Here is a 14,588-nt window from a genome sequence, read left to right on the forward strand (position 1 = left end):
CCCCACTGGTCTGGTGTAGCCCTATCCTCAGGCCCAACAACCATCATCTTCTGGAGTTCAGCCATGCCTGTTCACAAAGATCGGCACAGAGGGGCTTGTTAGCTATTGGTAAAATAATTGTGAAACTATTGCAGGTTCTTTAAAAGGAACCACCCAAAGCACATATGTTTAAAAGTAAGTATATAACTCTACTTTATCTAGGGGCTGAGCTCGAGAACGGAACGAGAGCCATTCTCTCATCCTCTGTGAGCTGGCACAGAGCACGAGGCCCAGGGCTTCCTGAGGACTCCTTACTCCAGTCACTCAGAAACCACAAAGTTCTTCAGACCGTGAGCTTACCATCTGATGCCCAAAAGAGGAAAGCATAGCATTTCAAAGTATTTTATTTATTTTTTGAGAAATTCTGGGAAATGACCACAAAAGTGCAGTACATCAAAAAACTAGGAGTTTTTAACAACCTCAAAATCTCAAATTCTAAAACTGCTTGTTTTGAAATGAACTTCCACATAAGGTAGATAAAGAAAGACAGCATGGGTGTGCACGGCGGTGCGGAGTCAGCTCGCTCTCACCATGAATAAAAACAGCATGGGTGTGCACGGCGGTGCGGAGTCAGCTCGCTCTCACCATGACAGCTTCAGGATAAGGTAGTTAGGATTTGTTTTAGTAAAGTTTTCTTTTCCTGTTAACAACAATAACAGCAATAAGAACAACAACACAGTACCAACAGTCACCTTAAAACAAAGGACCCACTGAGAACGTCACTCTGGGGTGTCAGCCCGCCACCTCCCGTCTTCCTTGCTGCGCCCAGTGGCAGGCACAGTGCTGGGCTGGGCTGGCCCTGCAGCTCCATCTCATCGCCTGCTGGGCCGTGGGTCACACTTGTCCCGGGAGGCCCGCTTCCTCGGAGGAGAGCAGCCCACTGAGCCCCGGGCTGAGTGAAGGCTGCGCTTGTAGGAGTGGCTTCTGTGCTTCTGCCCACTCGCTTCCTTTTGGTCTTGGCTTTTGCCAGGCTCCTTACTGCCCTCTTTTTGTTCATGGTCTTGCTCTTTATGGGAGGGCAATGTGTTCTTAATTGTGTTGATTAGGAATCTTTTATTTGTCCCAGCGAGAGGACACTTCATCCTGCGGATGTCAAGAGGGAAGAAGACGTGAATGCGAGAGTCAGTCCCTCCCCAGCCGACCCACTATCCACATCAGTACTTCAGGTCCACAGAACCAGCTCCTGAGTTTGTTCAGCTTTCCTTGCCATGTAGTGCTGGGGGAGGAGGACTGCCATGATTTTGAGACCAGCTTGGGGTACATAACAATTCAAGTACCAGGTCAGTCAAGGCTATACAACAAGACTCTGGAAAGATGACAAAATGGCCTTGTGCCTGAACATTACAGTGCTACCTCATTAGACTCTACAGTCACCACCACAGCAGTCACACCACAGTCACAGCACGGACAATGTCAGGGCAAAGAAACACTGACTGCCTCAGGTGGGTATAGCACGACAAGCCCTGGTGAGTGCTGATGACCAATTATCTTTAGAGCAAACAGATGCTTGGTTGTGGAGCAAGCTGCACGCAATGCAATGCAGCTCACTGCCCCTACTATGCAGACAAAGCCATCCCCCCCGCCCCCAGCGAGGGCAGCCCACCTTCTGCTCCTTTGTACTATAGAGGCTACGAGTCTGGAGACTATGAGTCTAGAATGAATGGAAGGGCTGGGGCAGAGGCAGACCCTCCATGCAGTGAGGTGATATTTATCTCAAAGCTATGGTTGATTACAACTCATGTCGTTGTTTAATGCCACCACAGCTACCATAATTACTCTTGGTAGTGCATTTACAACCTGGCAATCAAATGCCTCAGTGTGTGGCCATCTGAGAAATGACACTGCTTAATTACTTAAACACTCCCGAGGCTTACTGTGTCCCCAACACTGTACCTAAAAGTAATGAGAAACAGTGGAATATGTGTGCCTGTGTCAGGATGTATATATAAAAGCATTTACTATTTTCAAAACCTCTGTCTGTGGGATATTATACTAGGCCTGTGCAACAGAGACAAACCAGGCTCTCAGTGGGCAGATCTCTGCTTTGTGGGAGAATACTGAGGGGAACAGAAGCAGGTGGGCATTCAAAGGTTTGTTGAGGCGGACTGAAGGTCCCCGGGCTGCAGCACATGGACCACTTGTACAGACCATGACTGCACAGTAGCACACTCAGGGCTCTCTCTGGTTTATCTCCATTACAGACAGGAGAGGAACTTGGCCAGCAGGACCAGCAAGCACTGGGCTCAGTGTTATCAGGCAGTAAGAGAAGTACGGCAGTTTGGCTGGCACAGGGGTCGACAAGACAATGTTCCAGTCCCTCAGCAGAGTCAGCTGGGGGTGGGGTGGGGTCTCAATGAACTTCTCTGGGCCCCATAATTTTGAAGCATAAAGTCAAAGTCTGGATTTCTGCGGTCCTGAAATATCGCAAAGGGCTTATCTGTGACAAATGTACAGTCTTCCCAGCCTCCTCACTCAACTGAGATCACCTCCTGTTTGTCTATCCACCAGAGCGTAAAAAAGCCAAAGGCTAGAAAAACAAGTCTCCTTAACTCTTTCTCAGGTCTGCTGCAGGAACTACCCACTAGCAAGCAGCAAGTCCGTAAGGATTAGAAAACTGCCCATCTCAATAGAGACTGGGAAGTGATCTCCTTCCCAGTTATTGACCTGCTGGGGATTTAGCTGAGTAGTGGGTGGGAGGCCCTGAAAGTGAACAGCATAGAATACAGCAGAGATAAGGTAGGTTCTTCCTCTCTGCCTGCAGATGAACCCCAACCCCTTTTGGAAAGCTCCCAGCGTATACAGTAAAACAACCGGGTATGAACCCACAGGCTGCTGCTTCATGGACCCTCGACTGTTGCTTCTCTCCCTCAGGCATCACATCAGAAAGATAACTGGGCTGCAGAGAAGCTGCCATGAATGTGGGCAGAGCAAAAAACGGTTTTGCAGACAAAGAAGCCACGCAAGTTCAGATGCCCACTAACGTAAGCCATATGGGCCAAGGGTTCACTTCCAAGGGCTCCCAACAAGAGCCTCAAAAGTGCATTTGCTGAAACATACCCAAGGCAGTGCCTAGCACCAAGTGGTCCCTTTCTTTAAAAATAAAAATGGCACCCCCCCCCTACTTCCTCTAGCTCAGTAGCCTCTGCTGGCAGCTGCTCAAGGTTCTATGATCTTTCTTATGGAACATCCCAAATTAAACAATCCCACTCACATTCTACTTTAAAAATTCAAAACCATTACTTACAAATAAAGCCTTTCTATGCACTTAGAGAACCAAACCATGGTTTACATGTGAGCAACCAGCTCTCTGCTCCTTTAAGGTCTGTGTGCAGAGGTTGTTCTCCAGGCCAGAGGCTCAGACCTAGCCAAGCCACTGAGTGTGCGTGTGCAGGTTGTTCTCCAGGCCAGAGGCTCAGACCTAGCCAAGCCACTGAGTGTGCGTGTGCAGGTTGTTCTCCAGGCCAGAGGCTCAGACCTAGCCAAGCCACTGAGTGTGCGTGTGCAGGTTGTTCTCCAGGCCAGAGGCTCAGACCTAGCCAAGCCACTGAGTGTGCGTGTGCAGGTTGTTCTCCAGACCAGAGGCTCAGACCTAGCCAAGCCACTGAGTGTGCGTGTGCTGTCTGCTCCTGGCCTTGGCAAGGCCACTTTAGAATCTGCCTAGCAGGTAGTTACAATTCTTTTCAGTGAACTAGGATTAATGTCTTTTCAAACATGCGTGCACTTTTAGAGTCACCTGGGTGTGTCTTTAGAGTACCACTGCCCAGATCCCACTCCAAAATCACAACAGTGGGACATAAACATCAGTAGTTTTTTTCTGAATGACAGAAGTTAAAATCTGACATAGGATTGGATATTTGTAGATAAAGCTGTAAACACACCAAATGAATCTGGCTTGGCAGGTAAAATGCTTGTTAGATAAGAGTGACACCCTCACTGGGAAGCTTTAATCCCAACATGAGGGAGGCAGAGGCAGCTGGATCTCTGTGAGTTCGAGGCCAGCCTGTTCTACAGAATGAGTAGCCAGGGCTACACAAAGAAACCCTGTCTTGAAACCAAAGACAAACAAAAAGACTGATGACCTGGATCCCAGAACTCAGGTAAAGGTGGAAGCAGAGAACCAAGTGTACAGAGTTGACCTCTGACCTCATGTGTGGCCTATGCTTATGTGTATCATATGCTTACACAGTAACAAAAATAAATTAAAACAGCAAGACTATTATGATGACTAAAAACCCACCATGAATCTCCTTAATATCTTCAAATAGCTCTAGTTGTTTCACATATTTTAAAAACACTTATTTTGTTTTTTTATTATGTTTATGTACGTCTGTGGGTGTGAAAGGGTGCGGTGCTCGTAGAAGCCAGGACAGGGTCCGATTCCTTGGCGCTGGATACTGGTTTTTCTGAGCCACTTGCTGTGGTGCTGGAAGTCAATCTTGGCTCCTTGCAAGAGCAGTATGCACTCTTAACCACTGAGCCATTCCCTCACTCCTTCATGTCTTAAAAAAAAAAAAAAAAAGTGTGTGTGTGTGTGTCTGTCTTGTCTGTCTGGAAAGTTCAAATGTGTGTACATTCATGCAGAGGCCAGGGGGCGACCTTAATTGTCATTTTTCCAAATGTCCTCTCAGACAAGGTCTCTCACTGGCCTGCCCTTCACCAATTAGGCTAAGCTGGCTGGCCAGCAAAGCCCCATTACTACCCCCCCCAGCCCTAGAATCACAAGCAGCCACTGTCAAACCCAGCATTTGTTCCATGGGTTCTGGGACTCGAACTCAGGTCCTCATGCTTGCAAGGCAGGTGCCTGTGCATCTGAGCGGCCCCAGCACTCACATGTCTTTTCAGACTTATTTTACTTTTAAAAGTTTTAAAGGTTTGTTTATTCTCATGTGTATGAGTGCTCCGTCTGCACGCATGTCCATGTACCGTGTGTGTGCTTGGTGTCCGAGAGGCCAGCAGTGGGCATCAGATCCCTGATCTGGAGCTAGGGATGACTGTGTTAGCTGACATGTGGTGCTGGGAACTGAACCCAGGTCCCATGGAAGAGTGCCAAGTGCTCCTAACTGCTGAGCCATCTCTCCAGCCTACTAACAGTTATTATAGATAAGAATCCCGACAAAGCACCTTACTTGATGTGCCTCAAATCTATCAATTCATAGAACCCTTCTTTTCTCCTTCTAATGAATTCACTTGTTAAAGGCACTGCATTTCCTGCACTGTGTCCTGATCCACACCTTGGATGCTAGGACTGCAATCTTCAACGTCATTCAAAATGCCCCTCTGCCCTCTGTAGTAGTTCTAACTAGAGACTGACCAGACCCCTGGCTCAGTGTCTTGACCATGATGTCTTCTCTCTGTCTCTCTCCCTCTCCCTCTCTCTCTGTCTCTCTCCCTGTCTGTCTGTCTCTTTCCCTGTCTCTCTCTCTTTGTCTCTTTCTCCCTCTCTCTCTCTTCCCTCTCTCTCCCTCTTCTTCTCTTTCTCTCTCCCTGTCTGTCTGTCTCCCCGTCTCTCTCTCTCTGTGTCTCTCTCTCTGAAGCTTCCCCACTGTGAGGGCTGTCTGTGGCTCTGTAGAAGAGAGCTTGCCTAGCGCTATGTGAGGCCATACACAGGCTTTATCCCCAGCACCATAAACAATAATCACTGTGGTTCATTTAGCACAAGTGCCCTCCCCACAACTTGACACAGCTAGAGCTATCTCAAAAGGAACTGCAATTGAGAAGCGCCTTCACAGGACTGGCCGGCCGGTCAGCAAGTCTGGAGGATATTTTCTTGACTGACGGCTGATGTGGGAGGGTCCTGGGTTCTGTAAGAAAGCAGGCTGAGTAAGTGTGGAGAAGCAGGCCAGTAGGCAGCACTCTCCATGGCCTCTGCATCAGTTCCTGCCTGCAGGTTCCTGCCCGTGTGAGCTCCTACCCTCATTCCCCTCAGTGAAGAGACTATGGCCGAGAGCCGCAAGATGAAACAAACTCCCCCCCACAAGCCGATATTGTTCATGATGCTTTATCACAACAGCAGACCTCAGACCATGCTCCACTCCCTTTCACTGGACAGACTCAGCAGCCACTAACGGTTTTCACACAGCCTCAGTCAAAGATTGGAACTTGTAAATGGTTTTGGGGAACCAAACACAGAACTCTGGGTGTGCTAGGCAAGTGCTTTAGCACTGAGCTATGTCCCCAGCCTCCCTCTTTTAAAACAGGTTTTACCATGGCATAATCTGCATAAAATTTACATAAGCTTATCTCTTTTTAAAAGATTTATTCTATATGTATGAGTGTTTGCTTGCATGAGAGTATGTACACCATATACATGCTTATAGAGACCAGAAGAGTGTGCCAGCTGTCCCTCCCCCGCAACTGGCATTTCAGGTGGTTGTGAGCCACCAGGTGGGTGCTGCAAACCCAGGTTTTGGAAAACCAGCCAGTGCTCCTAACCACCGATCCACCTCTCTAGTCCCCAAGTTTATTTATTAAAGCGACTAGTTTTCTGGGCTTCGACCAACACAGGAAATCAGATTCTATCACAGTCAAGATAGAGAACATTCTCAGAGTCCTTCTCTAGCCCCTAGGTTCCAACAACTGCTTATGTCCCAATGCCAAATAAGTGGAACCATACTCCACCATGCTCTGTGTCTGCAGTCTCCGTAATGCCACTGAGAGTCATCCAGGCAGTTTGCCGCAACCATTCTGTTTGGGGCTTCTATAAACAAAGTTGCAATAAACGCCCTTGTGCGAAGCTCTCCCTAGATTTCCATTTTAAACTCTCTTTGGTAATCTGCTTGGAGATTCTACAGGTAAGTGTATATTTATGAGAAACTGCCAACTGCTTTCAAAGTAGTCATACGACTTTACATTTCTGGCTGTCCCACAGCTGCAGCAATCTTTTCACGGTGTCACCCTGTTAGCACATTCATGGCAGAAGTAATTGTACTGTTAACGAGCATTTTCCAGTCTAATCCGAGGATCTGTTACTGGCTAGTCCTTTAGTTGCATTAGTCAAAGTTCTCCTCAGCAGGATTGTTTGCCTTATACAGTTCAGGGCTAAGGCTATGGTCAGTGGCAGAGTGCTTGCTTAGAAATGCATGAGGCCCTGGCTCAACCTCCAGTCCCACAGAAAACCAAACCAAACCAAACCAAACCAAACCATTGGCATACTATACTCTGTTCTATCATACATACGTTTGCTGGGTTAATGCTTTTGAGGGAGATGCTGAGAATCAAATCTAGGACTTTGTACACGCTTGTTTGTTCTGTCTTGAAGATATCTACTAATGTCCTGGGTGAATGCAGCTCTTTTGTAAGTGTTACTTTATCAGCTATCTGGCAGTGCTGAGATGTATTTGAACCTCTCCATGTGCATTTTGTGATCAGTGATTTGGGCTCCTGGCACTCTTCAGAGGGACCACTAGGGTTTGTAATGTGGCATTTCTCACAACCTGTCTTAGTTGGGTTACCACTGTGGACGAAACACAGTGAGCAAAAGTAAGTTGGGGAGGAAAGGGTTTATTTGGCTTATACTTCTATCATTGGAAGAAGTCAGGACAGGAACTCAAACAGGGCTGGAACCTGGAGGCAGGAGCTGATGCAGAGGCCATGGAGGGGTGCTGCTTACTTGCTTGCTCCCCACAGCTTGCTCAGCCTGCTTTCTTATAAAACCCAGGTCCACAATGGGCTGGGCCCTCCCTCATCAACTACTAATTAAGAAAATGCCCTGCAGGCTTGCCTACAGCCCAATTTTATTAGAGGCATTTTCTGAATTGAGGTTCCCTCCTCAAGGATAATGCTAGCTTGTGTCAAGCTGACATAAAACTAGCCAGCACACAACCTTAAGGGTTTTAAGTGATTCGATCATTATAGTTTCATTTTTTTTTTTATCGAATTATTCTATCTTTGACTTCAATTTGGTTCCAGAGACTTTCCAACCTGCTGTTAGTCTTTGACAGTTTTTTTTTTTTTTTTCTTTCTGGTATGACAAGCTTTTCCAGATCTTACTGTGTTTATTCCTGTGGAGTAAGAGTTTGGCTTGACCTAAAGGGAGGACTTGTCTTTGCTCTCGGCTTCTGGAAAGTAATCTACATCATACGTGACAGAAATGTCTTTGTTGAGGGTGGAGCTGGCCGCACCTTCCAGTCCTGGAGAAGGGCTGGCCACACAAGAGATATCAACTACGTTGATGTAAGGTGAACGCTTTAGGTCATGTGATATGGGTCAACCTGGAAACTTAAAAAAAAAAAAAAATCAACCATGTAATCAATCAGTCAACCATGTAAACCATCAGTCAACCATGTAATGAATCAGTCAACCACACCTACACAATGGGGCCACAGTAAAAACTTTGCACATGAAGATTCATGGGCCCTTCCTGGGCTGGCAACACTCCAGTCCCCTCACTGATGTCGGGAGGCAGCTTGTTCTGACTCCTTAAGGAGAGAGGCAGAGAGGCTTCAGGTTTTAGACCCTCCTAGGTCCCATGCTTCTAGGCTCTTGTCCTGTCTATTTTAATCTGTAACTCTTCCCTGTAATACCCTATAACCATAAGTGTAACAGATTTTAGCAGTGTTCAAAGTTCTAGCAAACCACTCAAGCCTGTAGGCATTTTGGAAATCTTGGTATGAGAAATGAAGGCCATCTTGCCAGCAGAGTAGGGTCTCTAACCCAGAAGTCTGGCTTACTGTGAGCACCGCTTCAGGTGTGCGAACAATGGTCCTGCAAAGGACCCCAGTCTCCTTCCAGCGAGAAACAGTACTTTCCCACAGGCCTTACTGCTGAAGGCCGGCAGTCAGTATTTCTAAGGCTTTTCTGTGTCTTAGAACTTAAAAAAAAAGTGTTATCTGAAAAAAAGTGCAGCACAGCCTCCCATGGACATTTCCAATTCAAACTGAGGATGGCAGGCGAGGCATTTGCTTCTGACTGTTATCCCTCATCCTTGACGTCCTGGTGCTCAGTGTAGACTCACTTTTACCTTAACTCTCCTTACTCTGTAAGGCTGGGCAGAGAACATGGCAGTGCCCATCACTTCCACGGACAGACTCAGGAGCCATGGGCGGCCATGGGGTTTAATCTCAGTATCATCAATGCCACAATGAGGGAGACAAGTTCTTTGCTTTTTACTTTTTTTTTTTTTTGGGGGGGGGTCTCCTAGAAATGTAGTCAAATTTTAGATTACTTGAGACACTTCCTTTCTGTGTACCCATGGGCCAAGAACCCCACACAATGGCCTAACTGGGTCTATTTGCCTTATTTTGCCTATTTTTAGACATTAGAAACTTTTTTCTTTATTTTGATTTAATTTAGCTTTCTAATTTAAGAAAATGATGTGCATGGTTTAAAATCTACATTTACAACACAAAGGACCGGAATGTATCTCAGTTGATAGAGTATTTGCCTGGCCTGGGTTGGAGCCCAGCCTCCTGCCTGTAATGTTAGCACTTGGGAGGTAGAGGCAGGCAGATCAGAATTTTAAGGTCAAAGTGGTAGAGGTTCAGCGCAGGGGTTAAGAGCACACACTACTCTTGTTGAGGAGACCATGGTCTGACTCCCAGCACAGTCAGCTTAAAGCAGGCTACAACTGCAGCTCCAGGGGGCTCAATGCCCTCTCTTTCCTAGAGGGAACCTGCACACACATGCACACACACACACACACACACACACACACACACACACACGGGGACCTGCACACACATGCATACACACACACACACACACACACACACACACAAGGGGGCCTGCACACACATGCATACACACACACACACACACACACACACAAGGGGACCTGCACACACATGCATACACACACACACACACACACACACAAGGGGGCCTGCACACACATGCATACACACACACACACACACACACACACACACACAAGGGGACCTGCACACACATGCATACACACACACAATTAAAAAAAAAAATCAAAGTCATTCTTGGCTGTACAGGGAGTTTAAGGGTGATCTAAGATACAAGAAACCCATCTCAAAAACAAAACCAAGGGCTGGAGAGATGGTTCAGTGGTGAAGAGCACTGGCTGGTTCATAGAGAACTGGAGTTCTGTTCCCAGCTCTTACACAATCGCCTGTAACTCCAGTGCACAGACAAACAAGCAGGTCAATCACCCACACATATAAAATAAATAAGAAAAACAGGCATGTTTAAAAGTAAGAAATTACGAAGTGGAGAGGAGGAGTACTCTGAAATGCCGCCTCCTGGACATGACATGGCTGTCACACTCATGACCTGGAAGCAGATGTGCAGCTAGTCACCCTCAGGGGAGCAGGCCAGACAAAACCCTAGCGCAGATGGGGTAGGTGATCTCTGGGTACCACGCCTTACTGACCAGCTCCTGGAACCTGACAGCCGCTGGAGGGAGAGAAGCAGTCTTTTCTGGGGGGTGTTAGGTTTCCCATGCTTCAGTGGATGGCCCCACACCCACACACATCTGGGCAGCACACTAGAGACTTAGTGGGTTATTAAAAAAAAAAAAAAAGAGACAAGTTGGGAGGGGAGCAGTGGGTGGGACACAAGGGGGAACTGGAGGGGGAAACCGGAGGCAGACATGATCAAATCTCATTGTATACATGTATGGAAACCTCAAAGAGAAAAAAATCCACTAGGGGGAGAAAAGAAACAAACCCTAAAACAAGACATTCGGGACCCAGTGCCTGCTCTTCCCCACTGTCACAGTCACAACCTAAAACAAGACATACAGGACCCAGTGCCTGCTCTTCCCCACTGTCACAGTCAAACCCTAAAACAAGACATACGGGACCCAGTGCCTGCTCTTCCCCACTGTCACAGTCACAACCTAAAACAAGACATACAGGACCCAGTGCCTGCTCTTCCCCACTGTCACAGTCAAACCCTAAAACAAGACATACGGGACCCAGTGCCTGCTCTTCCCCACTGTCACAGTCACAACCTAAAACAAGACATACGGGACCCAGTGCCTGCTCTTCCCCACTGTCACAGTCACAACCTAAAACAAGACATACGGGACCCAGTGCCTGCTCTTCCCCACTGTCACAGTCACAACCTAAAACAAGACATACGGGACCCAGTGCCTGCTCTTCCCCACTGTCACAGTCACAACCTAAAACAAGACATACGGGACCCAGTGCCTGCTCTTCCCCACTGTCACAGTCACAACCTAAAACAAGACATACGGGACCCCAGGTGCCTGCTCTTCCCCACTGTCACAGTCCCACTTTGTGATTCCCCTGGGGTCCCTCTGTGCTGAACTGTTAGTTGTAGGGAAGCTCCACTGTCCGTGCATTTACAGAGCAGCTACTGACATTGCATCTGTGACTACAAGCATGCCTAATGGACTAGACTCAGGTCGTACGGTGAAATCCTTCCTCTGCTCATGGCATTATTTTATATTTTATTTTGTGTGTATGTGGAGGTCAGAGGACAACCTGAGGACGTCAGTTCTCTCCTTCTGCCATGAGGGTTCCTGGGATCGAAGTCAGTTTGTCAGGCAAGTTTGCCTTTTCCCACCGAGTCATCTCACCCACTCTTACTAAGTTTGAACAAACTCCAGCTTGTACAGAAACTCCAAGGTAAATGCATCATTACTGCATGATGATTGCAGGTATCACTGCTATTTGGGCAGACATATCTCCAACTCTTAGGGCTTTGTGAACCAAATAAATGATAAACCCCATCCCACACTGTCTACACACACCCTCTGGCCACGGTGCCTTGTGGGGACTCCTCGAAACTCAGCCCTCCACAACATTGCTCACACCAGCCTCGGGGTGATTTCTGCAGCTCCCAAGGTTTGAGAACCTCTAGTCACATCCTGTCATCTCCAGCCAGGAACGACAGGCTGGCATCACCCCTGCGGCGGCCCTCAGGTGGCTTATTGGATAAGTTGTAAGGCGTCTATGCAGGCACTTACCAGCCCATCGGACCCATTGTCTCTGCTCTGGTTTTCCCAGTTGTAAGGAGTCTATGCAGGCACTTACCAGCCCATCGGACCCATTGTCTCTGCTCTGGTTTTCCCACGCTTTGCCTCCTTCAGCAATTCTTCTATGGCTTTCCTGTTGGGAAAAGAGAAGATGTCTGAGAACCAGACACACACAGATCTCTGGAAATCGTTTTTGCATGACTAGAACCTTGCTGGGACAACTTTCTTTAAAATGGCGATTAGTTTTCAATACAAAACTTACACAGAAACTTTGTCTCCTCCCTTCTGTGTGTGTGTGTGTGTGTGTGTGCATGTTACTGAAGATCAAACCTAGGGTTTTATATGTTAGGTAAGTACTCTACCACAGAACTATGTCCCCAGCTCTGAAAAAGAAGTGTTTTCCCCAGGCCCTTTGTACATGTGTAACAGATGTGCAGCTTGCTTTTCATGTGAGACTCCAACAACTGGAGCAGGGGCTACCCTGGACTCTGTTTCCTGCCTTTGGATCCCTTTCCCCTAACTGCACTGCCTTGTCTGGCCTCAACAGGAAAAGATGTGCCTAGTCCTACTGCAACTTGATAGGCTGAGGGCTGATATCCGTTGGAGGCCTCCCCTTCTCTGAGGAGAAAGGGAGAGGGTAATGAGGGAGAGGAGGGAAAGGGAGGGAGGGAATAGGAGAGGAAGGAGAGGAAAAACTCTAATTGGAATGTAAACTAAATAAATTAATTAAAGAAAAGAAAGTATTTTATGGGGGTAGAGACAAACTAGAAATTGCAATATAAATTATTAAGTTATATATCTTTAATATAAGAAATCTGTTTCATCTTAATTTAAAAAACAACTAAAAGATATGAATTGTATGTGTGTGTGTATGTGTGCATTTAAAATGTTACAATAGTAAAGAAACAGCGGTGCGGAGGCCACAGCTCAGACCAGAGCGCCTGGCTGCCCCAGATGCATGAGGTGCACGGGCTAGGTTTGATGCCCCCCAACCCTCTCCCTCTCCCTCACATACATACAGTCTAACCAGCTGTGGGAGACTGTTGTAAGTTTGGAGACAACCCAGTTGCAGTGAGACTCTGTCTCAGAAAACCCAAAACAACAGAGACCAAGCAACTAAACAAGCCTGAAATGCCAGTTAACCCACCAATGGTAAATATTTCTTCCCATCATTAGTGAGGGCACCCTCTTTCCTCCACTCATGGTCAGGCATGGCAGTGCATACCTTTAATCTCAGGACTCAGAAGCCAGAGGCAAGTGCAGCTGTGAGTTCAAGGCTAGCCTGGTCTACAAAGGGAGCTCTACATTAACCATTTTAAAACCAACTCCAGACACCGTCCTGCACTCATTTTAACGGTGTCTGCCATGATGGTGACTCGGCCTTCTGTGGAGCGAGGCCGCATGCCTGTCAGAGTCACCTAGCACCGAAATCAACTAAATGAGCTTTGAGGTAACTGGGTCTGTGTGTTTCTTTTAAAATTTGAACATTTATTGCATGCATGGGAAGGTTAGAGACAACTTGTATGAAGTACTTCTCTTCTGCATGTGAGTGCTGGGGACTCCCGCTCAGATCAAGGTTGGTAGCCTTTCTCACCAGCCCCTCCCCCCACTTCTTGAGTTAATATGATGTCCTTCTGTGCAGCAGTAAGTATTTAAGGCAACTAAACAAAGGAGGAAATGAAAGGTAAATAATAATGAACAAAGGACTAACAGCTGTGCCTCAAAAAGTGGCTCTGAACCGAGTCAGGTGACCTGCAGACACCAGAGCTGAGGGACAAGAACACAAGGGTTCATGCCTTCCCAAATCTTTAAGAAGTTACCTTTGATCAGCTAACTCTGAAGTACAGTGTATGTCACATGGTGGATGGAAAACAGGTTCAGATAAAGGACATGTTCTAACAAGCAGGGCTTGGTGACAAAACAGGCTTCTTAGGGAACTAGCAGGAACCTGCACCACTAACTGCTGCCCTCTGACAGGCCCTGACCATTACCATTCCTCAAGTCTGCAACTCAGTCAAGCACGGGTGAGAACCTTCTGGGCAGAATGCAAGAGAAGCTGACCAGAGTAACCTGACCTCCCTCCCACAGGGCAGGGTAGGACTTGGAGAGGAAAGCAAGCAGTCGGCTAGATCTTCTCAAAGGGCTGGAAGCCCAGAGAAAATTCTGACTGGACCGTGTGAGGGAAGCTGGTGTGGTGGCTCACACCTGGAATCCCTACACTAGCATCTCAGAGGACAGGATCCCTGTAATTTCAAGGGCTACAGAGAGAGGTCCTGTCTTGAACAAAAAACCATGAGCAGATGACTGGAATTCCACAGGACACCTGCAGAATGCCACCCACAGCTTCTAAGGAGCCAGCAGTGCTGAGTAACTTACTGACAAGGTCTTGTGGATCTGTAAACAAGACATAGTACCAGTTCTTTATGATTTACTATCTAAGGACATAGATGAAGAAATTCAGAATATTTGAACTTAGTTTCAGAAAACCATTTGATTATGTGGGGCACCTGTCAGCATCCAAGGAAAAAAGTATACATTGTAAAGGCTTGGAAAACAAGCTAAACTCCACTGGAACACTAGGGTAGTCTGCAAAGGAAGTGAAACAAATTATTCATAGGTAAAAGATGAAGGTCTAGGT

At 47.1% G+C, this 14,588-nt stretch overlaps 1 protein-coding gene across 2 annotated transcripts; it reads right to left on the reverse strand.

Moving 5' to 3' along the window:
- Positions 1-365: 365 nt before the first annotated feature.
- Positions 366-12,082, reverse strand: LOC143438232 (protein POLR1D-like). 2 transcript variants are annotated; one of them, XM_076923920.1, is made up of 2 exons: positions 12,009-12,082; positions 366-1,122 (listed from the first exon to the last, which is right to left on the reverse strand). In XM_076923920.1, exons 1-2 carry the CDS (start codon positions 12,023-12,025, stop codon positions 852-854), a joined length of 288 nt encoding a protein of 95 aa, XP_076780035.1. In that variant the 5' UTR covers positions 12,026-12,082; the 3' UTR covers positions 366-851. The 2 variants fall into 2 exon arrangements, with proteins under 2 accessions (XP_076780035.1, XP_076780034.1); XM_076923919.1 differs by having other exon boundaries at positions 11,942-12,024.
- Between the last annotated feature and the right edge of the window lie 2,506 nt (positions 12,083-14,588).

Source organism: Arvicanthis niloticus, chromosome 24, assembly GCF_011762505.2.
Source record: "Arvicanthis niloticus isolate mArvNil1 chromosome 24, mArvNil1.pat.X, whole genome shotgun sequence".
NCBI lineage: Eukaryota > Metazoa > Chordata > Mammalia > Rodentia > Muridae > Arvicanthis > Arvicanthis niloticus.